The 27,707-nt window shown below is 30.8% G+C and overlaps 1 protein-coding gene across 2 annotated transcripts in view; it reads right to left on the bottom strand.

Annotated features, from left to right (window-relative positions):
* LOC136985977 (ATPase family AAA domain-containing protein 2-like) overlaps positions 1-27,707 on the bottom strand; it is a 119,469-nt gene that overhangs the window by 55,533 nt on the left and 36,229 nt on the right. For both annotated transcript variants that reach the window (XM_067283399.1, XM_067283400.1), the window contains 13 exons: positions 27,173-27,332; positions 24,195-24,296; positions 24,002-24,119; positions 17,162-17,266; positions 15,055-15,166; positions 14,835-14,976; positions 14,625-14,773; positions 14,305-14,553; positions 12,022-12,234; positions 11,692-11,875; positions 6,394-6,544; positions 5,140-5,329; positions 4,872-5,057 (listed from right to left, as the gene is read on the bottom strand). In XM_067283399.1, coding sequence (XP_067139500.1) covers positions 4,872-5,057; positions 5,140-5,329; positions 6,394-6,544; positions 11,692-11,875; positions 12,022-12,234; positions 14,305-14,553; positions 14,625-14,773; positions 14,835-14,976; positions 15,055-15,166; positions 17,162-17,266; positions 24,002-24,119; positions 24,195-24,296; positions 27,173-27,332 — 2,061 coding nt within the window. The remainder of the gene's footprint in view (positions 1-4,871; positions 5,058-5,139; positions 5,330-6,393; positions 6,545-11,691; positions 11,876-12,021; positions 12,235-14,304; positions 14,554-14,624; positions 14,774-14,834; positions 14,977-15,054; positions 15,167-17,161; positions 17,267-24,001; positions 24,120-24,194; positions 24,297-27,172; positions 27,333-27,707) is intronic.

Here is a 27,707-nt window from a genome sequence, read left to right as displayed (position 1 = left end):
TTATAGTCACTACTGGCATGATTTAAGGGAGAACGAAGAAGTCAGAATGAGCAGACAGCAGGTTGGGGCTCTGTGAGGGTGTGGGCATGATTTGGATGGGGGTAAAACAGACATTGTAATAAAGTCTAGTATGCTGTTCATGCCAAGTTTACTATAAATACAAAATATAACTCACTGTGTACGGCATTATCAAGTTATTTGATAATGCCATACACAGTGAGTTATATTTCGTATTTACAGACGTTGTATTTATAGAAGATAGAATAAATTCAGAAAAGTATCAAGAACTGTTGTATCAAAATTTAACAACCTTTTGGTCACTTATTGGAGGAGAAAACTGGCAATTCCAACAGGATATTGTTGTCATTTATGCATCAAAATCAACTAAAAATTGGTTTGCTGAAAAAAAATTAATATAATTGATTGGCCATCACGGAGCCTTGACATGAACCCGATAGAGAATGTTTCGGGCATTATGAGTTGTCTTGTTTATGGCCAAAACAGACAAAACAATACTGTAAATGAACTGAAATTAGCTATCATGGATTGTTGGAAAAATATTAAACAAGAACAACTTCAAAAACTAGTAGAGTGTATGCGTGATAGAGTATTTGAATTAATTAAATTAAAAGGTGGACCTAGATAAGATTGAGACATCACAAATCGTTTTTTTATGCACCTGTGTTTATACTTTTGAAACAATCAAGAATTGAAAATCTGTGATAAATTTTTTTGTAATTGTCAGATAGCTCTAAGAATTTCAAAAAAATGTTTAAATTGATGTTGTAAACAACATACTAATATAATATATACATTACTACTGTTAATGTTTTTGATATTGAAATAGTTTGGTGTGTTTATAATTTTGAAACAAACTGTAGTCACATCAGCATTGAACAATAACATACTAGGTTAACATTATCTGCTAACCTAGAACAAGTAACTCACAAAAAAGCACATTTCCTGGACATCAATTTACTCCTACAAAAAAAGGCAGACAAAATTCAGTTTATAAGAAAACAACATTTTCTCCCATTTATATCCATAGTTTCTCACTAAAACAGTCTACATCCATTCCTCAGAAGTCATCAATTGCTTGACAGAGTTAAATTACATCAAACTTATCACAATTAGTCATGTATAAAGTCTGATGATGATAAATACACTCATCCAGAATTTTACTTTTACTAAAAGCCTTAAATTCTCTCTCCTCATCCTGAATGCAACTAGAAAACTTTTTATCACAAATTATCTAGAGATACAAACTGTAAAATATCAAAGGATTTCCAAGACCCATGTTCTAGATCTGGAATTTACAAGTTCTCCATCTACAATACCTTCTCCTCTAAGGATTTGTAGAATCCACACAAATCTGCAAGCACATCTTGAAAGGCCTTTGCATTTTTCCCATTTCAAAGTATTGGAAATGGAATTTGAATTTAATTGTTAAGTTATAAAAAATTTCAAATATAAATATTCAGTAAGACCCTACTGAATGCTGATTCGATATAACACGGTCTGCTTGAAGCCTAAAAAAAGCTCAAAATTTACACCAATTCAAATTACCGTGATATTTTATTGGTTCGTATATAATACGATTATTTCCAAACACAAACCAATCAGCAAAAAGTGGCAATTCATCACTGTACTTTCCTTAAATCTATATTTGTTTGGTGCAATTTTGAAAAAAACAACATCATGCATGCCAGAGGCAAAATCAACTTCGTTTGGCGAGAATTAACTGATAACTGAATGAACAAAGTGCAGAAGTTATGACTGAAGGTATCCGAGAATTCTCAATGAGAAAAGCCTATCGCTGTATCGTTAGGTTGACCAAATTGTCAACCAAATGATATGGAAGAATTATATGTAGATGAGCAGGATATTGAGGAGTTACTGCATGTTTCTGGTGAGAATCTTACCAACAACAAACTTCAAGAACTGGCAGAACAAGGAATTCATGTAGAACTAGAAAATGATGATTCTGAAAATGAAAAACCAAAGAACTTGCTACAGATTTCCTTAGCAAAAGTTTGACAATGATAACCAAAATTGTTCATCAAACTGTAGCAAATGATCCAGATTTTGAAAGGAGTACAAAAGCAAAACAAGGCATTTTGGATGCAATCTTCTACCACAAACATTAGCTTAAGGAAAGAAAAAAAGCGAAAAATGAAACTACACAACTTTATCACAAAAAACAAGAATTTCAAAAAAGCCAAAACCTTCATCACAAAAAATGAACTTTACATTTCTGTGTGCATACATTTACATGTTATTTAACATATATTATTATGCAATATAAAAATAACTTAAAATTAAAATAAAATTCGTTTATTTTTGGTCACTTATTCCCCTTTCCCTGTTTACTCTAAGTTAAAATGACCTCGTTTAATGTTGTTTCATTTAGCACTTTCTCATCTAGGAATGTATCCCCTGCATTAAGCGGGGTCTTACTGCTTTACATCAGTTTCAGAATCTAAATTAAGTATACCTATGCTAATTTATAATTATATATGAATCAACAGTTGTGATTTACCGGCATTTCTTTTTCTCTTGTATGCAGCCCACATCAGTTCAAAAGTTTTGAAATGTGGCCCTTACATAGAAAAAGGTTGCCCATCCCTAAGTTTGTTATATGTATTCAATTTTAAAGTTTTATTATCTTTTTAAATTTTATTATTAATATTTGTTTTATGTGTAAACACTATTTTTCATTTTGTTACTTTATATGTTCTATTATATTATATACTGTAAATTAAATATGCAATTTTTAGTTGCTTGGTAATGGCCATTTAAAATGACAAAAAACACTTGCTTTAATTCAACATAAAGATTAATTTTCTTGCTACTAGGAGGTTTTTCATATTGTTTATTTTGTGACAAAGTCCACTTAATACAGTTAAAAATATATTAATAGTTTAATTGCTAATCTGTATGAACATTTTATTTCTTTGAGTACAGATGTCCTTTAAACCAAGTGTTTGGAATAATACAAGGAATAATTTAATTAAATCATTATGTATAATTAGTCATTATGACCATTTAAGTTACTTGTATGCAGCTAAATACTTTTTGATTGAAATGTTTTTAACATTCTGAAGATGTGATGGTTCTATCAGATAATCAAACAAACACTCAAGTTCTCAAGAAGCTAAAAAATATCTTTCTTTTTATTAAATAAAAAGCTAAAATGTTCAACATTCTGTTATCAAACCACTGTAATTTAATTAATGTTCATTAAATTACAACAGTCTAATGACGAGATGACGAATATCTTTAATTTTGGAAACAACAAGTTAGACTATTAGAAAAATGTCAAATTGGCTGTAAGAAATGTCAAATGTTATTTGACATTTTCCTAACAGTCTACCTCAGCAGTTCTTAACCTCTTCAGTGGTCAGCACCCCCTTAAAAAATGTGGGTATATTTGTTGTACGAGGGTTTTACCCAATTCTCAAACAGTGTTAGAGTGAATCCGTGCTATAGATGTTCCACATTATATGGGGTTATCTGTAAATATTGTTACAAACCTTGTTTACATTCTTATTCAAAATATGCAAACATGTCTCAACTAGTTTCTGTACTGCACATAACAATGTGACTACATTAACTGCATGTACTGACGACTGATGACAAGCATGACATGCTGAAAGACGGTAGAGTAGAGAGTATAGAAGTGAGACAGTAGAGAGTGAATAAGTGGGGATGCTGTGTTGCTGGGTACCACAGTTTGTAGAGAATACGGTTGCCTCATTTCCTGTTTTTTTTTTCTTTTTCTTAACTTTTGAAATTTCTCTTGCACCCCTGAAAATGCTCTCTTGGACCCCAGGTTAAGAACCACTGGTCTAGCTGATAGTCTGTCTAACAGTCCTAACATTCTTCCTGTAATTTTGGATTCTTACTTAAAATGCTAGCTGTTGTCAAATGTAGTAACAAGAAAATAATACTGAATAAACTACATATTAATTATTAATTAATAAATCTTCAATAATTTCCACTAACTGTACTTTGTTTACTTACTTTGATTAACATTATCATTTGCTTATTATTATTACTTTAACAAGATCTAAAATGATTACATTAAGCATATTCTATGTACACGATCTACTTTGTAAAAGACTACCATATTTTTAAAGAAACTAAACTAATTATCATAGTATTACACTTCACTAATATAACAGTAACTCATATGTCTGTTGCAGGGATTACTGTAGTTTAATTAGCTGTAATTTCCTTTATAAAACCAACAGAGGCATATAACATGAAAAATTGCTACAAAGTATATGCTGCACTTGATTTTAAAACAAATAATCCTTGGATTATACAAAAAAATTATAGTATGTGTTATTGTGCCTGAAGAAGGCTTCTATCCCAAAATTAAAAGATTGTCTATAGCATTTCTTAAAGTGGGCAATAATGCTCCCTTGTGGGCGGTGAGTAAATCTAGGGGGCGCTGGAGACAAGGTACTGAACGGTGACCAAAGGCAAAAGTTGGGGTCACTGACAGCCGTTCCCTTTTCTCTGTTAAACAGATAAGAGGAAACATTGCGTTTAATGGTTTCCAGATGTTGAGAACAATGTATGGTAAGGGCACAAAGTGTGAGATTCATAGAAAAGTTTACCTAAGAATATTTCCAATCCTTTGTCACACAAGAGAAAATGGGCTAGGGGGCGTTGGGTATAACTTTATGGAACAAAGGGGACAGTGGATCGAAAAAGTTTGGGAATCACTGGTCTATGGTAATTATTAAGTGAAACATTAATAAAAACTATAAATTTTATGTATTCAAAATATATACACAAATCATTTATTATTAAAACAATATGGGAATAATAATTTGATATTCCTAAAATAAACTAAGTTGTACCTGTGATGGTAATTCATGATAATGACAATCACTTGTTGCCAAAATTAAAAGAGGTGCACTAGATTCGAGATCATGCAAAAGAGTAAGAAAAGTTTCTTGTACAGTTTCATTAAGAGTTTTCCACATTCTTCCAATTCTAGGCAAGTATATAATGCTTGGTAGATTTCGCTTTGCTTCTCTAAATATCTAGAAAATAGAAGTAAAAATTAAATCTTAAAAACTCTTTAAATTTATAAAAACTAAACTTTTCAAATTTATAAATACGGACTTGCTCGCAAGCTTCTTCAGGTGTTCGAAAAGCTCCGGTATACAAAGTAGGCAAATCTAACTTATGGACCGGAATATGCTCTAGATAATGTAAGATTGCTGGAGCTAAATGCATGCTCTGACCTTGACTTTTCTTTCCAGAAAGTAAGAGTCTTGGACGATGATTAGGAGGCTGATAAAACTGGCAATTTCTGTAAATATGTAAAAGACAATATCAGTTACAAAATCTTAAACCAAATACTTATTTTTAAATCTTTTTTGTTATATTAATTATGTAATATACAAAGGCTATTTTTTAAATAAGGTCCGTTTTTTAATAAAAAGAAAAATACTGTAAATATCATTAAAATATACTTTTTTCCATGTTCTACATACTTTTATCTACTTTTCTACATAATTTCCATTTTTGTTTAAACATTTGTCATACCGCTCAACAATTTTTGAATTCCGACGTCAAAGAAATCTGCCGCCTGTGAAGAAGCCCAATCCACGACTGCAGTTTTCACTTCTTCATTGTCGTTGAACCGTTGACCACCAAGGAACTTTAAGTATCGAAACAAGTGAAAATCACTGAGTGCAAGGTCCGGACTGTGTGGATGATCGTATCGAGTCAAAAACGATAAAGCACTGTCCAATCTTTTTGTTTTGTGATCATCAGAAAGCAGTCTTGGAACCCACCGAGAACACAATTTTCAATAATTCAGTTTCTCCGAAACAATGGTATACAAAACTAATCTTGAAATCTGTGGAAATTCAATTGATAACGTTGAAATCGTGAATCGTCGGCCCTCCCGAATTTTGTTATCCACATCACGAACCAAATCTTTAGAAATCGGAGGTGGGCCAGGGCGTGGCTCATCATGCACATTAACTCGCCCGTCCTTGAACATTCTTACCCATTTTCAGACTTTATTGTCACTCATAGCATTATCACCGTAAACTTCACAAATCTGACAGTGAATTTCTGCTGCTGCCAAGTTTCTTGAACTCAAGAATCGAATAACAGATCGTATCTCACAGTTGGATGGAGACTCCATTTTCTTAAACATTTTAAACTTCTACAGCTCAGCATACAGACAGACAATATGGCTGCAAATGGTGTCAAAACACGCGCCAAGCTTGCTTGGAGCAGAAGTGCATGCGTACTGCCGTGATTGCTCATTATTCTCACTTTCATTCACAAACGGACCTTATTTAAAAAATAGCCCTCATATTTATACAACAAAAGATATGTGAATGCATCTTCACCATATACCTTGTTTCCTTTGATAAGAATTGAGATATATGCTTTTCACTTCCATCATGACAATTAGAATTATCATAATTCAAAAAAATTGGATTTTCCATTTCTTCATCCGAAGAAATTTCTTCACATGCAGCAAAGGAATATTCATTTCTTCTTGTGTCTACATGAATATAAAAGATTATTATTAAAAATAAAAACAATAATATTAATATTGATAATTTTCTCACCGATCACTACCTTGTCAGCGTGACAAGTGAGAAATTACTATTTGAACTATTGACCTTGACAGCTCAATACTTCAAATAGTAATGCCAGTGAAAGCATAAGCCTCCAAAAAGTTACTCATACCAGTAAAATCTGCAGGGAAAGATGAAACAAAGAATGACATACACAGCAACTGACCTAATAGGATCAACAGCAACTACAAAATAGTGCCTGTTCTATGTTAGCAGTGGTGGATCTATACACTCAGCCTTAGGTAAATAAGCAAACCCACTTTTCTGAAGAAAATTAAAACAATTGTGACACATTTGAACAATACTGGCTTGAATATTGCCATAGTAGACAAGATCTACATTCATGATTAAAGCAGAAGTTGCATTTGAAAAATATACCACAATATCTTTTATCTGTTGAAAACAAATTCAGAATCAACACATGTATGGTTAATGAATCTCAATAACAATACTACCTCACTCACACACAACAAATAACAAATCAATACAGCAAAACTAACAAGGGGAAACTCTGCAGTTTGTAATCACCAATTTCATTTAATTTTGTAGATATATAGAATTTACTTGTACTTAAACTCTACCAAAGCCACAGAACCCACTATTTGGGAATTCTGGAAAAAATTGCAATAAAAGTTTTTCTATAACCATTAAAATACCAATTTGGAAGACTGATCTGTAAAGTAGCAGTGCAGCATGATTACATGTGGAGGTTTTGTTTTTGGGTTCAATCCCAGTCTGTGAGATTGTTTTTTTATAATTTAATCTTATCATTTTTAAATTTCTTATGCACAATTTTATGCTGTTTTTAATTATCGAATGTATAATTTATTATTTATTATAAAACATCAGGAAATTTAAATTCTTCTTCTATAATTTAAAGTTTACATTTTTGCCAAAAAATTTTATACACCATATTTTCATAATTGTCAGTCTATCTGGGGAGATCATGAAATCAGATATTTCCATATAGTAAAAACTGGCATGTTGATTTATCCTAGAGGAATGCCAGCATGCCAATTTAAGTGAGGTTATACATCCTTCTATAGAATGTGTATAAAAAAAATGAAAGTTTTTATACTAAAACTAAAACTGTCAGTATTACATAAAAAACTGTGATTATTTGTTTAATTTTTTCATTTTGTCTTCTTTCTAACAATGTAAACTGCCAAAAGTGGTTTTTTTCATGTTTATTTTATTGTAATTTGATTCAAAAATGAAAAATAAACATATCAAATTTCAGAAACTTGCTGTAAATTATCTCACACCAATTAACATCCACTTTGTGTAAAATTTGAGAGGAAGATGTTATTTTAAGATCAGGGTAGATTGTCAGTGTAGCCTGCACTGACTAACTACTACTACAACTAATGTCACAAAGTCACTAATTGTTTTATTGCACTGTAAATAAAAACTTTAAGGTTTGAATATATTAAAGGTATGAAGACTTTCACCTAGCTTGGAACTTTTTAAACATCCAGTGTACAGCCCCAATTTAGTGCCAAGTGACTTCCACTTCTTTCCTGAACTAAAAATGTGGCTAGAAAGGCACAGGTTCAAGACTAATGATGATTTTCAAAACAATATTTAGGTTTATCTCAAGTCATTGGCAGCAACATTCTATGAAGAGGGGATTTCAAAGCTCATCCACAGATAGACAAATGCCTCAATCTTCATAGTGATTATATCGAAAAGTAACCATGTTTGTACCTAACTTTTGGTAATAAATTCATTTTGTTATTCACATTTGTCTTTGATTTATGGACCACCGGAGGTTGAAAAACTGCCTTTGTATATTATGACATTTTTTTTTTTTTTTTTTTGGCAAAAACAATCTTGTATTATATATATATATATATATATATATATATTATATATATATATATAATAAAATGAAACAGTCATTGTAATGTTTATTACATATATATATATATATATATATGTGTGGTGTGGTGTGTGGTGTGTGTGTGTGTGTGTGTGTGTGTGAAAGTCAAAATTTTATCTAATTTTCTAAATTAATTAATCTTATGACTAAGGAAAACAAGCCACAAAGTTTGTGGGAATTTTATAACCCTTCCTATTAAAAGTAAATGCTCTCATGCAGTAATACATAAAGTTTATACTCCTCATCCAATTCAATCGTTTTAGCTCCGATGACCTCTAATAGTGGTCTCGTGATCTATCTTCCCACCGCAAAGTTATAAAAGCTGCTTCTTCCCCTCCCCGAGAGGGAGTCCCTGGTCGTTTATCCTCGGAGTGTGTCTATCGCCATATCTCCATCTTTGGATTATTACCTAGTGTTATTCAGTAAATAATTCAAGCCTTCAGCTTGTACCTACCACCGAACCCTGTGTATTTGACCTAGTGCCGATAATCATTGGATATTCTGACTTTGTTGTTTTCTCTAGGAAATATGTAAATCGGGTATTGTAAATTCTCTCTCTCACCCCTATGCGTACTTGAGAGCTAAGTAAACTTAAGGATCCTAAAATTTGTAGTAAACAGTTTTTGTAGTATTTTGTCCAATAATTCTTGTTTTGTTAGAAAAAATGGTGTCTTTGCTCGACTGTCGCCGCAGCTTACAATTGGCTCCATTCACATAACGCGTAACAATGTAACATCCCTGACAAGTGGGTCATTGACCTGGGAAGTGTCTACTTCCTCCCGGCACTACTCACATATGTAATAAATATTACAATCACTGTTTCACAATAATATGATAGCATTTTTAGTAGTATTTTATCATAAAACAGTTAAAATATAAGGGCTTGTTGCATCATTAATAGTCTTTACATTGTTTTATTTTATCATACCACAAAAACACTGGTGCACTCAACTGGTTGTATATTACAGATTGTGTTTTAATAACATCTTTGCTATTGGTTTTAAGAAAATAGCTACAATTTTGTAACTTTTTGATAAAACGTTTAACTTGCCTATTGAAATATACTTTTCTTTGAGAAGTTTATTATGGCAAAACAATTTTTAATTGGCAAGATAGAATATCTACGTCATCTTTAAAAATGTTGTTGAATATTTGAAAATTTGTTTAACCATCCCACAAATCTATTATCAATAAACACTTTTAATTTTTTTGTTAGTCTGTAATATTTTAATTAAGAAGCCTGTAAAAACCTACAATACATTAAATAATACAAAATGTGATTATAATGTTATATGATCTTTCCAAAAATAGAGTGATCAAAGTAAAAAATATATTTTCAATGACCTTAAAAATCATACATAAGAAATTTTAAAATGATAAGATTAAATTATACAAAAATCCTCTCATAAGGGGATCAAACCTAAAAACAAAACTTCCACATGTGGTACCTAAACTAATCGTGCCACATCACTACTTTGCGAATCAGTCTTCTGTATTGGTATTAGTAGTTGTAGAAAAACTTTTATCCCAATTTTCTAAGAATGCTTGATTAGTGGGTCCTGTGACTTTGATAGAATTTAAGTACAAGTAAATACTACACATCCACAAAATTCCATCAAATTGGTTTTTCATTAGAGCACTAATTTTGTCTCACTATCATTTCCGGGTTTCTTTACAAACCTTTCACAGGCTTCTTTAATTTGAATATATCAAATTTGATACATTTTATTTCTTTAAGACCATTTATTAGTCATTTGATTCAAATTAATCTCAATCATTGTTGTAAGTAATGGCAAAACAGGCAAGTATGACTACAATGATTCAAATTAACTTAAAACATGTCACAATGAATAATCTGAAAGGAATATAATGCATTGAATTTGATATATTTGAGTTAGAGAAGCCAAATGAAGGGTTATAAAGAAACCCAAAAATGTTAAGGAAAAAGATATTTAGTGCTGGAGTGAAAAGATAGATAAGGTATGGATTATTCTCCAGTTAGTTTCAATAACTTTAAGCATGTTCCAAAGTAGTTTGTACTCAGATTTAATTGAGATGCTGCATACAGTCAGTGCAATCTTCTTTGTGATCCTCATCCACATCTGCAATGAGCATCTCAAGGCCTAGAAATGCTCATTCAGGTACATTATTTAGTGGTGAAGATATTTACATTAGTTCAAGCATCTTCACTTCTAAGATATCTTTTGGACAGAAATATCTCTAAATAGTAATCTATTCTCAAAGATTTTGTCTTTAAAACACTATAATCTGTCTTTTAAATAATCACGCTTGCAATCAACCTCACATAATAGAGCAAGATTTTCTCAAAATAGTCTAGCATCTAGTTGCACCAAAACATAAGAAAGGAAAGCATTTGTCTCCCAGTATTCTGAATAACTTCTATAAGCCTAGATACTTTACTTTTAGTAGTAGTAACTCTCATTCACAAAAAGAAAGTTTTCCTTTCTACATATTTTGACATAACTAGAAGACAGACTGTCATTTCTTGCAAGGTATATTCTAGTAAAGGTTATAGACTATTGCAAATTACTTTTATGAAATTATGTTAATATACTTAGTAACTTGTTTCAAAACATCAACAATGTCTCAAATTTACTTTTTTGAACAGAGTGAAATAATGAAACAAATTCAAACATGGCTTTACACCTAATGTAAAAACTTTAGTCATGGAAGATCAGGTCTAATGTTTTCAATCATTTCAGATCTTCATGTCCTATGTTTCCAAATTGAAATCTGAAAATCTGTTCTAGTGAAAATTTTAGTCTTGATTTTCCATGAATAAGGTATTTACTGGAGTTATTTTTAGTTCTTTAGTGTTTTGTTTCATATACTTACACTCCAGTCTACAGAGCTCTTTATAATTTGAACTTTACATCTAAAACTGATTTTGTTTTAATTAAATACAAAAAATATCTGTATAAAAATAAAAATGCATGACAACATGGCATATTCAATATATACTATAATAGTTAACGAATAATTAATCTAATGATAAAAAATCTAAAAGTAAAAATTTCAATAAATGCATGCTTAGCAACTTTTTCTCTAAGAGCTGTCAAAATATTTAAACAATCATTATTTAAAATAATTATGTTATTTCAGAATTACTATATAAAAATTACAAATGTAATTAATGTAAATGTATAACATGTCTCTTAAGGTACTTACTCATATCTGTAATATATTTTGTTCCAGCAGGAAATAAGTTTTCCAACAATTCAATAGATCTAAGCAGAGTGTTTTGAAGTAATGGTTTTATAAATGACATTAAAGGACGAACTGGAGAATAAGAAGATCTTTGAGTAACTGGAATAATTTTTCTCATAGCTCTATAAAAATCTTGTGGTAAAATCTACAACAAAAGCAAACAGTTTTTAATTGACAAAATTAAAAACTTAATATTGTCATCATCATTTTAAGTCATATGATATTTTATTGACGATCAAAATATACATACGATGAGCACAAGACAAAAAACTAATCCCGTGGTGCCTCTACCTGAATGGAATTGACGTCCAATACTAATTTCTGACGAGATTTATAAATCTGAGGATAGTGTCGACGGAGACACATTAGAGCCGCTTCTGTGCACAATGCCTTCAGATCAGCCCCACAATATCCAGAACTTTCCAAAGCCAGTTCATAAGCAAATTTCTCAGAAAGTGACGGATTCCACTCTTTTGTATGAATTTTCAAAATTCGACATCTAGCCTGAAATTTAACAATTTTCAAATGTAAATTTTCTGTTTCATAGTAAATAGACAAACTAAATAATTGTCAACTTTTTTATTATTCTTTTATTTGAAAATATAATATACAACTTCCAAAACTTCCTTACAAATAATAAAATTCATTATATACAGAAAAATTCAGTAATGACAAATTCTAAGAGTCACATTTGTAACAATATCAGATATTTTGACAAAGGGTTAAAGATAGAAATTTTGTTCTCCTTCAACAGAGATTTTTTTGAGCAATCTTCCAAATGGAACATGGTTTCATCAAATCAAAACTTTTTTTTTTAAACTGCAATGCATTCAAAAGTGTTTAAACTATTATTTAGAAAGTAAATAAGCCCAAATTCTTCTTTATGGTCAAGTATTTAACCTATCCAGTGTTGTTCCTGAGTATTTTCGTGTTGACCTCATTTGACCTAACCTGTGGACCCTGAACATACTCATTTCTGCATCAAAACGTTTTTGATACTAGATGTTGCTATGCGTCACAATTTTATATTAAAACAAACTTTTAAAATATAATTTTTTTGCTTTTATATTTTTCAATATATTTATTTTGTTTATGCAAAATAAAAAAAAAATTTTTAACAATACAGTAGCCACGCTTATTATTTTTAAAATAATTTTTTCGTTAGGCTTAACATTGACAAAAATTCAACATGGCGGCCACACGCAATGGAGAAAAATTTCAACATGGGATAGGTTAAACATAAAAATTAAAATGCTTTGTAAATTATAAAATCTAAATGAATTAATTAAATAAACAACTAATTTCATTATTATTCATTGAAATATGAATACATTAGTAGGTTAATTTAGTAAAATAAAATTCAACTTATTTATCCTAACCAACTCAAAAAAATCTGCTCTTTTGAAGTCAATATATACTTATAAATATATTTAAATAAACTAATTATAAATTAAATAATCCCTGAAAATGCTTAAATAATGAAAGGACAATCTCTGAATCAACATTCAAATACTTTTTTAAAATCAGATTTGTTCTTTTTGTAAACTTAGCACTTATCAAATGAACAATTAAAGAAAAATTCTATTGACATTAAGTAAAATTTAATATTAAAATTTGCAAGTTTTAGAACTTGTAAATCTTTATTATTATGTTGGATGTAGTGGGTTATACTCGGTTGACACCGGTGGCTGTGTACTATGCCGGACCAGAATCAAGGCATAGCAACCAAAACAAGACAAAAGTTAAATAAGTATGTCAGTGTGTGTGTCTGTATTCAGGAACTTCCTAACAATATGAAATGTATTCAATATAGTGGCTTTCTGTAGTGTGATGTGTGTGTTTCTATTCAATTGTAATGTGCCCAGGCTTTTGTGTAGTGTGTGTGGTATGACACCTGTAGAGGAGAGAACAACAGGTACAATAAGCACCCAATTCATCCTCCACAGATGCCTTATTTCCTGGGTGAGTTCTGTCTACTTGCTAATTTTTTCAGTGCATGCATTTTGTATATTGTGAGTGTTTGGAATGGATATGTCTATAATGCATGTGATTTTATTGTGTTTGTCAATGAGTGTGATGTCTGGTCTGTTGTGGTAAATTGTTTTATCCGTGATATGGCTCTGTCATAGTACATTTTGTGCGTGTTGTTTTCCAATACTGTCTGTGGAATGTATTTGTAGTAATGTTTGTGGATGTCTACTAATTTGTGTTTCTTTGCAAGATTTTGCTGTATTATATTTGCTACTTGATTATGTCTATGTAAATAATCTGTCTGGGCCAAGAGCTTGCAACCAGAAGTGATGTGTTGTATAGTTATTATTAGTATTGTTTTTCAATGTATTGATGCATCCTACAAAATATATTTTAAATTTGCTATTTGGAACCCATCAACGTATTAAACTCCTTCAATAAAGTCCATTATGTTTTGTCTGATATTAGAATTTATCTACAGATCATGAAAACAGGATGTTCTATAAGATCAAACCAGCTGATAGGCTGAGAGACAAGATAGAAAATCACTAAATCAGTATAATATAGAGGATAACTTGTGACTAGTTAAAAACAAATACTTACCTCCAAAGATGGAAGAGGAAAGTGAAGTTCACGATCAAAACGACCTGGTCGACGTAACGCAGGATCAATTGCATCTATTCTGTTTGTTGCACCTATAATCACTATCTCTCCCCTACTGTCTAACCCATCCATTAGTGCAAGAAGTGTGGAAACAATCGAACTGTGTATTTGATCCTGACGTGTTGATCTTACTGGTGCAAGACCATCAATCTCATCAAAAAATATAATAGATGGACGCATAGAATAAGCCTAAAACAAAATAAAAAAAACACCATAAACATAAAATTTCAATTAAACATTCTCAATAATATGTAACATACTTGATCAAAAAGCAAACGAAGTTGTCTTTCAGATTCTCCAACCCATTTACTGAGACAATCTGCTCCTTTTCTCATAAAGAATGCAATTCTTCTATCTCCTTGGCTGCATTCATTAGCCAGAGCACGAGCAACAAGAGTTTTACCAGTTCCTAAAAACAATATTTTAAATAAGCAAAAATAGTATTTAGTTTTAAACTCTAAAAATATTACCTGGTGGACCATGAAATAGTACACCTCGAGGTGGAGTGATTTTAAATTTTTCAAATACTTCTGGATATAATAGAGGAAATATTATCATTTCTTTGAGAGAACGAATATGATGATCAAGACCTCCTATACTATCAAACATTATCTAAAATAATAAAAACATTATTAACATTATGAATTCCAGTTGTAAACAAACATCCAAAGCATACAGAAACAGACTTACCGACTTATTGATATTCATTGGATCAACATCTGCCAAACTGCAACCTATTCTATTTCTATCTCTAAGAACACCATGCTTTAAATCGTCATCGGTAAAGTTCATCGGAAGACATCTAAATTGTTATACAAATTTTTGATTATTATAAGTTAATTGAAATTATAAAATAATCAAAATACACTGTTACATTCAGTTAACCAAATAATATTTACTTGAAGAAACATTAGTCAAAATTACATAGTCTTGTTCTTAAAGTTGATTTATTTATTGGGTAATAAACAAATCAAATTTAAGTACAAGAACCCAAATCAAACCATAATAAAAAAATAAGTTTGAAATACAATTTTCTATAATAAGTGTCTTGGATATCACAACATCTATAGATGCTAAAAAAACTGCATCTTTACAAAATCCAGCAATGAAATTTACTAAATAATAATGTTTTCAATCAGCTTCACTGATCTTCAGTTACAATAGAATAGAATGTGAAAAAAGAGCATGAATACGAAAACTTAAAAACGATAACAAGAATTTTAAAATAATAAATAAATAACAAAAATCGTAGTAAAATAAATAACTACAGAAATAAAAGTAAAAAATAAAAGGTAAAAATAAACAAATAAATGCCCCTTAATAAAATTAACTTTTATAAAAGAACTGCCATGCAGTAGATAAGCTGTCTGCATCTGTATGGTTGATGCAACTGGATTTTTTGTGCGCTTTAAAAATTTCCATTTTTCTAGATATCTCATAGTGTGTATATTAGATGTGGGTCTGATGATAGTTGCCTGCTCCCATTGTACTTGTATGTCCTGATGTTGCAAATAAGCTGCCAGCATCACATTATTGAGATTTTTATCAATTGCATATTTATGTTCATTGAGTCACTGTTGTAAATTATGCATAGTGGAACCAACATAGATCAGTTTTGATTTAAAACATTGGTTGATTAATGGGATGGAGTAAATCCCCATGGTCAAATTAGTTATATGGTTTCTTATCATTCTTTAAAATTCCAGGATTTTGTAAAGGTGTGAATTTTTATTGTCTATCTATCAAGTTGATACAAAATATATGGATGTACAGATGCTCATATCAAATCAGAAAATATGAAAAACCAGGGCTGTAATGGGTTGCGACTTCTGTACATTGTATTTGTGCTCCTTCAAGAATGCACAAAGAGATCTTAAGGTAGCCCTACATACAGTAAGTCATGTGCAACTCTGTTGTCCATAACAGAAATCATATATACATCTGGAACATTAATAGGGCATGATGTAGCTTGTAGATGATGGGATCTGTTTTATAAACAATTATTCTACCAGTAGCATTACCTAATCTCCTTACAGACATTGTGGAGTGGTCAAGTATTCCACTACTGTGTAAACACTCTGAAGTGAACCTGAAGGAACAACAATGTCACCCAGGGTGAGAAACACTGATCTGCAGAGTTTTTGTCTTTATTAGTATCCAAATTTTTCTTATCATTTTTGGTCAAAAAACAATTCATACATTCATCTAATGATGTATTTATGTTTATATGTATAAGGATCTTTGAAAGAAAAAGGAAATATACAGATTCAGTTCTCTCTTTTTATGTAATGTTCAGTAGCATAAAAAAATGTAATATTTTTGAATATGCACAGTTCACTAAAAGCAAGAAAAAAACATTTCAGTCATTACAATAATAATTTACAAATTATAAGTTGTGAACATAAAATGTACTATTTAAAGAAAATATATTTCTTGTTAGACTTTACATACAAATGAGTCCAAATCCTTCTGTCCTTTCACACACTTTCACAGGACAGAAGGATTTGAACTTATTTGTATATATAGTCTAAGAAGAAATATATTTTTGTTAAATGTGAATTTGTCCTGGCAATTTTTTAATGTAATAAAATGTAATATTTTATGACAATCAAGTTGTTTTAGTAGTTTGATTTAATACTTTAATAAAAATATTTATGTTTTTTCATAAATATTTCTATTAAAGAAAAATTCTGATTGGTTCTGATCTCATTCTTTTTTAACTTTATTTTCCAGTACATTAAAACATTACCATGAAGATTTTTTTAATATATTAAATATAAATATATTAAAAAGTTACCTGTTTCTTGCACGTGCCATGCTTCTTGCTTTTCTTTGTTCAAAATGTCGTTCATCATCACTCGAAGTACACGTTGAAGAACTATTATGAACTGCATGATGTTTCCTTCAATAAAAATATAAGTAATATTTATTTTCAAGCAATGGTTGGTGGAATTAGGTAAAAATTAAACAACAGAATAATTTTTCTTATTTCACATCTAACAAAAGATTCTTTACTGTCTTCATTCTATTTTTATTATGAATTTTTAACTTATGACATATTTACAAATTAACATATACCATGTATTTACATATATTGTGTATTTTTATTTTTTATTAGTTTAATTGTACTTTAGTATTGGGGTTTTTGTTAAATGGGTAATGGATATCATCTGCCATCTGGCAATTCATAATTGTATACAAAAATCCAGCAACAAGTTGCTTAACTTTCCTGGCAATATTTGGTAGCAACATCTGTTATCATATTTTATTAAAAACTTTTTATATTTTTAACTATTATAAAACAGCAAAAAGCTTAATTTTGAGGGTAGGGATGGGTTTTATAAAAAGTTCTAAATGCCAATAACAAGTAAAATTGTCATTAAATCTGAGCTTACTGGAGATACACAAACCCCTTTATTTCCCCAGCCTCTCGACCTTTAATCACCAAAATTTTATAGCATCAAACCTTCTTTCGAAATCTCAGAAAATTTCAACAAAAAGCATGCTAGTTATTTAGCTTCAAAAAGATTAAACAAAATCATACCCCCCCATATACACACACAAACATTCATACATACAAAAACAGTTTGGGGATTTTTTTTTCTGTATTTCTTGATGTTTCAAGGTGTCCTGAGTACAAAATTGTAAAAATCTTGAGGAGGTCAATCGCCATACTTTCCCTCTGTTATATATAACAGCCAGAAAAGTAATAAAAATAAAAATAAATAAATAGAAAGCATAATAATAATTTCAATATTGTAAAGTTAAATGTTGAAATTAAAATTTAATAAAAAATGTAACTAATTAAATAATAATTTAACATAATTTATGACAAAAATATTTGCTACTACTTTATAATTTGGACTAGAGGTAGTCAGTTAAGCCATTGACCAGTGTTTAATGTTGTTTTATAAATCTCATTTTTCCTCTGAAGCTTAATATCTATATTATCAATTAATTCAGAAATATTTAGGAGTAACTTTTTCAACTAACCTAAGAATGTCTGTTATATATAAACAAAAACAATAGTTTACAGTAAAATTTTTACATTTTGCTGGATTTTAGTATTGGTGAATGTTATTTTAAAAAAAGTTAAGATAAAAACTAAACAAAAATAAACTAAAATAACATAAGTTACAGCAAACACAAAAAAACAACCAGGGTGTAAGTATTACAGTCCACACAGACTACTTTACATTATATTTTATATATATACAAGCTTAGCAAAAAATAAGTTTCCCACTTCAGAGAGCTCTGGAGTGTGTTCTACTGCTTGAAACGAGGCAAAATTTGGACTTCAGATAATTTAAATAATGTGCTCGACATTTCTTAAATAAAAAAGTAGTACAAAAATCTGTAAATAGGTGGCGCTGTAACGCAAATGGTATGCTGAGGGATTTTGAAATCCCAGAACTTCACGACAGCATGGATGCCTTCAGGACATCATTTACATGCAGAATGGCACACCTCTCCACATTGCTCATCCTGTACAGCAATTTCACAGATGCAGAAGTAATCAGCTGTTATTTTCCTACAGCATGGCCTCCTCAATTGCCAAATATTACCCCGTACAACTTTTGGTTATAGGGTTTCCTGAAGGACAACATCTACCGTAGAAGACCTGCATCTGTGCCAGATCTGAAGGACAGCATTCAGCACCATGTTCTGGATATTCTGGCAGACTCACTGAGTTCAACTGTGGAAAATATGGTTTTGCAATTAGAGCACATTGTTCAAAATGGAGGACATATTGAGCAGTTTTAGTGCTAGATATTCAACATTCAAATGTGCATGCATATTCAATATTTCTGTGTGCTCCAGAAATATTGAATGCAAAAAATAGACAGATTTTTGCCTATTTTTTATTTATTTAAGAAATGTCTAGGGCATCATTTGAATTATCTGTAGTCCAAATTTTGTCTCATTTCAATCAGTAGAATAGACTCCAGAGCTCTCTGAAGTGAGAAATTTATTTCTTACAAACCCTGTGTATATAATGTCAGTTTATTATTGGGTTGTTTGGAAAGTAATTTAGTTTTTTTTGTAGAAAAAACAATTTTCTTATAATATATAAATATTTTATTGAATTCTATATTGACCATTTTGATCATATACCTGTTGCCATCTTTCTGGTAGTAGTGTGATTCCACATTCATAAAAGTTCCGATCTTTGCTTACAAAAAACTGATCTAAGTGATTTTTGACATCCTCATTTGAAGTAAATGTTTTACTGGTTAAAAAATTTTGTAAAGACCAGAACAAGTAATAATCTGAAGGTGCCATCTGAAGATCTAGCAAAGGTTTTTTGCATAATCTGAAGATCTAGCAAATATGGTGGGTGTGGTAGCACATCCCATCCAAGCTGTAACAGTTTCTGATGAGTTACCAAACTTGTGTGAGATCTGGCTGGCATCATGGCAAAACACTACACCTTTTCCATTGATCAATTCTGGCCTTTTCTGTTTGATGGTATCACTTAATCTGTCCAATTGATGGCAGTACACTTTTGAATTAATTGTGGAATTGTCTGGTAGAAGCTCAAAAAAAAATTTTCCTTAAAATCCTACCAAAGAGAGCATCTCTTTCTTTAAGAACATGTAGAACCCATATATAAAGCTTTGAAACAAAACCAAGTTGTTTCAAGTGATCATAAATGGTTCAATTCAACAAATTTAATCTCTTAGCGACAAAATTTTGCAAACCAGTTTTGGCATTGTCTTTCTCTCAACACATCATCTCCATACATGTCACACAATTTTTTCTTGCTTCAACAGCGTATTTATTTTTATGGTAATAAAAAAGCAAAATATGCCGAAAATGTTGTTTTCAATTTTCCATATTTGGTGGGACACCAAAAAAAGAAAAAATTGCAAAGAATCAAATAAAATTTTTTACAAATAAGTCTTGAAATGTCAGTTCTCAAAATATATAATGACAATATGGTTTAAAATGAAATTGGCTGGTAAAAATACAACTCATTCCTCTGGTGGTAAAAAAATGAAATTACTTTTCGAACAACCCAATACTTTAGCCGTTGAAGCTAGTTAGGTTATAAAATTTTTAGAAATGATAATAAACAGACCCATGAAGGTAACTACTTTCCTTCTGTTTAAGAGTGGATAGACGATAGTAGTAATAACTAGTACTTCCACAACTCTTAGGTTTGTTGTATTTGACACAATGATCTTGGTTTCCTTCCATTTGAGTACGGACAAAAAGTCAACTGAACAGTACTATTAATGAGAAGCACTTATGCAGAGCATTTGAATAATTATATTAAAAATATGAAATGCAACAGAGACCCCCTGATATCTTTCTTTGGGTCTTACAGTGCAAAATTTGCCTCCTTTCCTTTGGCATGTGTTATACATCTTGATTACCTAAACTGCTACTTGTCTTTGTAAAAACCCATAAGAGTAAACAACTACAACCAGTGTTGCACTAGTGTTCATCTCCAAACACTAGTCCAACACTTGTTAAGTAACCTAGATATATAGAGAGGATGTCATGCCAACAATTTTACTGATTCAAGAGAAAAATTCATATAAAGAGGCATTAAAGAACATTTTAATATCCTGCAAGCACTTTCAACATATTTATAAACGTTGTCTTCAGGCAGAACCAGATTCAAATAGGTATTCGATCAAGTTTTTAAACTGGGAACAAAAACGGCATTAGCCACTTAGAACATAACAAGTTTAAAAATAACGTATTAGATTTAAAATACTCATAACAGCGCCGCACATGCACCTTACTGTGCAGAGAACATGAACAGTGTTAGCCGTTTAGAACATAACACAAAACTTAGAGTATTAATTTAAATTCATGTAACATCATCACGCATGCATCTTACAGCACAGAAAACAGGAACGGCAATTAGCTTTTTTAACAAAACAGGTTTAAAAATATTAAAATATTGTCGTGCATGCACCTTACTGTGCAGAGAAGGCAGGGGTATAGAAATGGAGCTAATACAGGTGTTTTAACTGTTTGTATAGACTGATCTAAATCCTGGGCAACTCAAGGGTGGGAGAGTTGCAAAGAGACAGTAATGTGGTGAAGAGGGCCTCCCAAATGTACACCAAATTCTGGTCATCACAGCACCTGAGCATCACCACACAGTCCCAAAAGGGATGTGGTGGTGTTGTATAATCATCTTAGACAGTTCAGTGTCACAGCTGTCCCCTGCGATGGAACGTTGGTGCTCTGGTATGCATCCTGGTGGTCGCCCTTATATAGTGGGTGTGTGCACCAGACATTGGGTCTTCCAATGGAATAGAAAAGTCAGGCTTATATTCTATTCCACTGGAAGACCCATTGGTGTGCACCAGACATTGGAAGACCAATGTCTGGTCCACACACCCACTATATAGGGGTGACCACCAGGATGCATACCAGAGCACCAACCTTCCATCGCAGGGGACAGCTGTGACACTGAACTGTCTAAGATGATTATACAACACCACCACATCCCTTTTGGGACTGTGTGGTGATGGCTAAGGTGCTGTGATGACCAGAATTTTGTGTACATTTAGGAGGCCCTCTTCACCACATTACTGTCTCTTTGCAACTCTTCCACCTTGAGTTGCCTGGGATTTGGATAAGTCTATACAAACAGTTAAAACACCTGTATTAGCTCCATTTCTATACCCCTGTGTGAGACCGTGGATTTTAGCGGGAAAATTTGTGTAAATAAAAGAAAACTTTCATTTTTTGTTCAAGAATTTTGTAAACAATCACCGATAGAAAAAAAACTCGCGGAGAAACGGAGCAGAGGTCTCCAGTAACTATCAACAGTTAGGTGAGAAAGTTGACACTTAGCTGTCAAGAATTTGCAAGTCATTGTCAACAACCGACTGCTTCCCACACTAATGCTATAAAAGCTCGCGCCACTGGAAACTTAGTGCACTCGCATAGGAAGTTATTATTGTACTTGTGTCTGTCTCCATGCTCAGGAACGAAGTCCCATCAGAGAAGACCTACAGCAACTCTTTGGCGACCGCCATACAGTCGAATTATATCGTCCAATCTCACACCAACAAATATTTTGTTAGGACCTTTGTAAACTCTCTCCTGCAACAGCAATAGGCTTAGCTCATAGCCTCCTGTTTGTTTAGAACTTGTAGAGCTTTATATCTACTTACATATAACCGCATAGTATCGTAGAATAGTTTGTAATCGCCTTGTATGTTATTCTAGTTATTCAATAAATGTTTTATTTGTTAACCTGTCTCTTGTCAATCCAAGGTGCCTGTCGACTTACTGATGCACCTCCCCACTCACTTTTTGCCCTCCTAGCCATTCGAAATGACAAAGAGATCGGGTTTTGCCAACCCGTGCAGTGTAAGTGGTCAGCGAGGATAAACCCCTGACCCTCTGCTTATCTCACACCCTGCCTTCTCTGCAAAGTAAGGTGCATGCACGACAATATTTTAATATTTTTAAACCTGTTTCGTTAAAAAAGCTAATTGCCGTTCCTGTTTTCTGCGCTGTAAGATGCATGCATGATGATGTTACACAAATTTAAATTAATACTCTAAGTCAGCGTTTCTCAACCTGGGGATCACGGTGATATTAACGGGAGGTTGTGAGACAATAATGAAATCATTTTATGAGAAAAAATCATTTATTATAAACTTATAAATGTTTTATTTACAATAAGTACACATGTAAAGAAAAGAAATTAATGTAATGGTTGCATTTGTTTTTTATTTAAAATTTTCTCCATATGTGGATCAAATTACAAAGAGCACATACACATAAAGTTGGAACTTATAAATTGCTCATTGTACATGTCATACATGCATGCTCATACCCATCGCTATAAATGCAGCAACATGAAATAATAGGATTAGTTGTATTACATTTTTTATACTGTCAGTATTTTCTTAATGTATAAAATTAGTGCAATGTGATTATATAATATTTTAAAAATTTACATTTATAATTACAGTCAAAATTCAATTAGTAATAGTAAGGCTTACTGTTATTATTCCTTTAGGTGGGAGGTCACAAAATATTAATTTTATTTATATTTACTATTTGGGGGGGTCGTGGAACTAAGAAGGTTGAGAATCGCTGCTCAAAGTTTTGTGTTATGTTCTAAACAGCTAACACTGTTCTTGTTCTCTGCACAGTAAGGTGCATGTGCGACGTTGTTACATGTATTTTAAATATAATACATTATTTCTAAACTTGTATGTTCTAAGTGGCTATTGCTGTTTTTATTCCAATTTAAAAACTTGATCAAAAACCTATTTGAATCCAGTTTTGCCTGAAGATGATGTTTATAAATATGTCAAAAGCACTCGCAGGATATTAAAATGTTTCTTAAAATGTTCTTTAATGCCTCTTTGTAAATTTTTTTTCTTGAATTAGCCGAACACTAGTTGGAAAAGAAAATTATTTTAAGATTTATCAAATTTTACTTAGAGGACCATACATATATACTAAGAACAGTCCCATACATATATATAAGAACAGAAAAATGAAGAACTTTTTTCTTAATTTTTATTTATTTAATTTATTTGTTAACAGATTTGATAAAAATGTCCAATAAATTTTTTTATTCACCAAAAAATTCTAAGTAATTATTATTTATTATTAAACATTTAATAATATAAAAATAAAGAAATACCTTTTGAAAAATGAACTCTTGTGCGCGGGAGACCGAAACAGGTGACGACCCCTGTGACGAATGTGACTTGAGGAATGAAATAATTGTGATGATGATGATTTCTTTTGCCGAACAGGCTCTGAAAATATTGAATGAGCACACAAATTTTAATAGGATTTTCTTATTTGTTATTAGTATCATGTAAGAAACATACCAATTGGAAACTGAAATCGTTCCGTAATTGGCTTTTTTGGTCTTAAGCAATATTTGGGATGATTTTCTCCTTGTGATTCTTCTTCCCCACTAACACCAGAACCTAAATATTTATCAATATCTTAAAGTTTAGAATCTTACTATAAAAAATTTATTATTTACTATATTTATGATGATAAAATAAACATGATAAGCTTTTTTTTCCATAAAATAAAGAAAATGTAATACAGATTGAGAATCCTTTATCTGAAATACTTGGAAAAGGCATTGTTTCTGATTTTGGAATTTTTCCAATTTTACAATATTTCTATATTTGCATCTACAAACACTAAACCTTTATTAATTTTCAATAAGACAAAAAACTTTCACACATCTATGTCAATATATATATATATAAAAACATACTTACCTTAGATGTATGAAAATTACTTCAGATATATTCATTTAATTGATCTATTCCAAAGAATTTGTACTAATATTAATCAATATCAGACCTTCCTTATATCTTCCAGCAATACTTTATTAGAAACAAGCAATGATTTCCTGTGACATTGTCACAATGCTGGGCTGCAATTTTTAATCATATTTTTAATTTATTTAATTTAAAATATATGCCCTCCACCTCAAATTAGTAGTGGCTTGCCCCTGTACATCATACTTTTCCTTTAACAATAGAGTTATGCCAGTCCTTTTGAGTGAAAAATTTTTGAATTGAAACAATGTGCCTTCCAGTTTGCACCAAAAGTTCATATCTAGTTATTCAGGGCCTCCTGCCCCAAAGGTTTTCATATCTGGTCTCGACTTTCATCTATCTAACTCTGTTCTCGAGATTATGGAAAGACAGACAGCAGACAAATGACAGTGGGAATTTATAGATCTACAACTTTTTCAAATTGCAGCCCAACAAAGGTTTTCAGCCTAGTTTATAGGCCTGCTTCAGGTTCAACACCATTAAATTGAACAGTTTACTGAGTATTCCAAAAGTGGAATGTTCCAGCCTTTAAACTGACTGTTTTAATTTTAAAAAAGTTTTTAATTGAATATTCTAATACATCAAATTAAATAAAAATAAAAAGAATTAAGTATGTGAATAAATAAAGCTATATAGCAATATTTAAAATGAAATATAACTCAGAAAATTAACACAGAAATGATAAATAGAAGTAATCATTAACAACAAAAGTTGTGTACTAGATGTTATATAATACAATAACAGCAGAACTTTAATTAGATGCTTGTGTGTTATTATGGGTGTGGCCTTGTTGTAAGGATGTCAGGATAAGTTTCAGCTTTGAATTCATACTTAAAATTATTTTTTTTTTTAAATGCTGAATTCATGAACCAAAACAAATTTTATTCAGAAATGTTTTCTTTCTCTTAAAAGAACATTATACTGTTATTTTTGATACTTTTTGCTTTATTTAATACTTTTTTGTTTATTTCCTGTTTTAATTTGATTCATTTATTCAGAGTTTACTTTATTACTTTTTATTAATTTTTGTGTATTTAATAATGTACTGGTAATTTTAAAATTTAAATTAGTTTGAATATGACAGTATTCTTTTTAATGTATTTGTTCTAAAGTGCTCTGAAAGATTTCTAGCTGATGTTCTTTTAGGAAAATGAAAATGTTTTGAATAAAATCTGTTTTGTTCCTAAACTTTTTTCATAATAATTTTGAATATGATACAAAGTACAAATGTTTTTTCTGTAGAATTAAAACTTGTTTATATTTCCAATATGTTCTGGTAAATGTGTTAAGAATTGTAATTGAACTATATTTGAATTATATGAAGTCATCACTTTTTGTGTATGTATCATATAGTTCTCATGAAGTTCATCAGCCAGGCAGCCAGAAAAAATCATCCAGCTCAGAAACTGGCAAAAAGGACTCTGGGCAAATACTGGAACATTTCCAGAGCTTTATGGAATTTTCCATTTGTGGCACGTCACCTTGGCACTCAAGAAACTTCCAAAAGTTGAGAGTTTTCAGTTTTTAGAAGTTCAGATAAAGGATTTTCAACCTATATTATCTTCAAAACATTATTTGAAAATTTAATTTTTTTCAAATAAACAATACTGTATCATAGTTCTAGTTGGTTAAAGTAGTCAAAAATCAATTTCAATTCATTTGAAATACCTTGAAATATTTCCCTGAAAAATATAAACTCAAAAATCTAAATTTGTAGCCTATTCAGAATACATTGCATTTAAGCAGATTACACAATCCATAAAAAATAAGAATAGTATAATGCTAAAATAAATGAAAAAGTTCAAGAAGGTAAGTAGCATGAAAGTGGATAATGATAAAGTAACTTCAAAAAGAAATGACATGAAAAATGTGAGATAAAAGCAATGAAAAAGTTTTTAAGCATGTACATCACCAATAGGACTTCATAAAAATTTAAAATGAACAACACATGGAAAAAAAAAGCCTTATTCATACACACTTGAAAAATTTAGAGATAGAATTTTTAAAAAATCACTATTTGCATTTTATATATTCTTTGTTTGTCTGAGGACAGCATTTTGAAATATCAAAAGTTCTTGCATGTATTCACTTTATCAAGTAAATAAATTTAATGCCAAAAGATAGTATACTTTCTCCATATCCTATATTTGACATTGTACCTGAGTATATAAATTTTGTTTCAGCTAGGGCTTTAATCCCAATGTCTTACAATGTTGGTGTTTTATCCATCCACGTCAAGTAGATAAGTAAGAATAGTCTCATTTGATAAGGTATGACAAACTGTCATCTTAGATCAACCAACAATAATGACAGTTAGTCTTCCAGATTTTTCATTCTTAACAATATTTGCAAAATTTTAATACTGCATTTCATAAACGAGCAAATTACAGTAATATTAGAACCTTCTCACTCAAAGCTCTTTTAAGCAGCTCATTTTGAAGTTTACTAAACAATTTGTATGAATGACAGATCTTTAATACAACAATATTGTAAAAATTATTAAATACCTTCCAAATCACTTCCACCTTCATCATCGTCCATACTTTCATTTTGATCAGTTTCCTCACTATCAGTCATATTTGCATTTCTAGATATTCTTCTAGCATATAAATCTCTTACAGTTTTTCTTCTTTGTCTTTTAACTCTACTATACATATCATCAAATTCCTGAAAAAATACAATATTTTTAATTCTGAAAATCACAAAAAACAAACATGAAAAATTTGCAAAAAATTATAGCAAAATTACCAGAATATCCTACTTGTAACCTAGAGTGACATAAAAACCATGCTGATGTACAGTACATCCCACAGAAAATTTCTATCACAAAAATCAAACCTTTGCATAATCTGCATCACCATATACTGTGTACTTCAATTTTGCGTTGAAAATATGACAACCAGTATACAGTTTAGAAGGCATTGTCTCAACAATAACACCATCTCTCTCCATTTCTTTCATTTCATTTTTATTTATTTAATCAGTTTTTCAGATTATCCAAGTGTTCCATGAATTCAATGTCTTGTCTCATATAATTATATT

This window comes from Centruroides vittatus, unplaced genomic scaffold, assembly GCF_030686945.1.
Source record: "Centruroides vittatus isolate TY-2023 unplaced genomic scaffold, ASM3068694v2 contig_986, whole genome shotgun sequence".
Taxonomy (NCBI): Eukaryota; Metazoa; Arthropoda; class Arachnida; order Scorpiones; family Buthidae; genus Centruroides; species Centruroides vittatus.
This window is presented reverse-complemented; position numbering and strand designations above follow the sequence as displayed.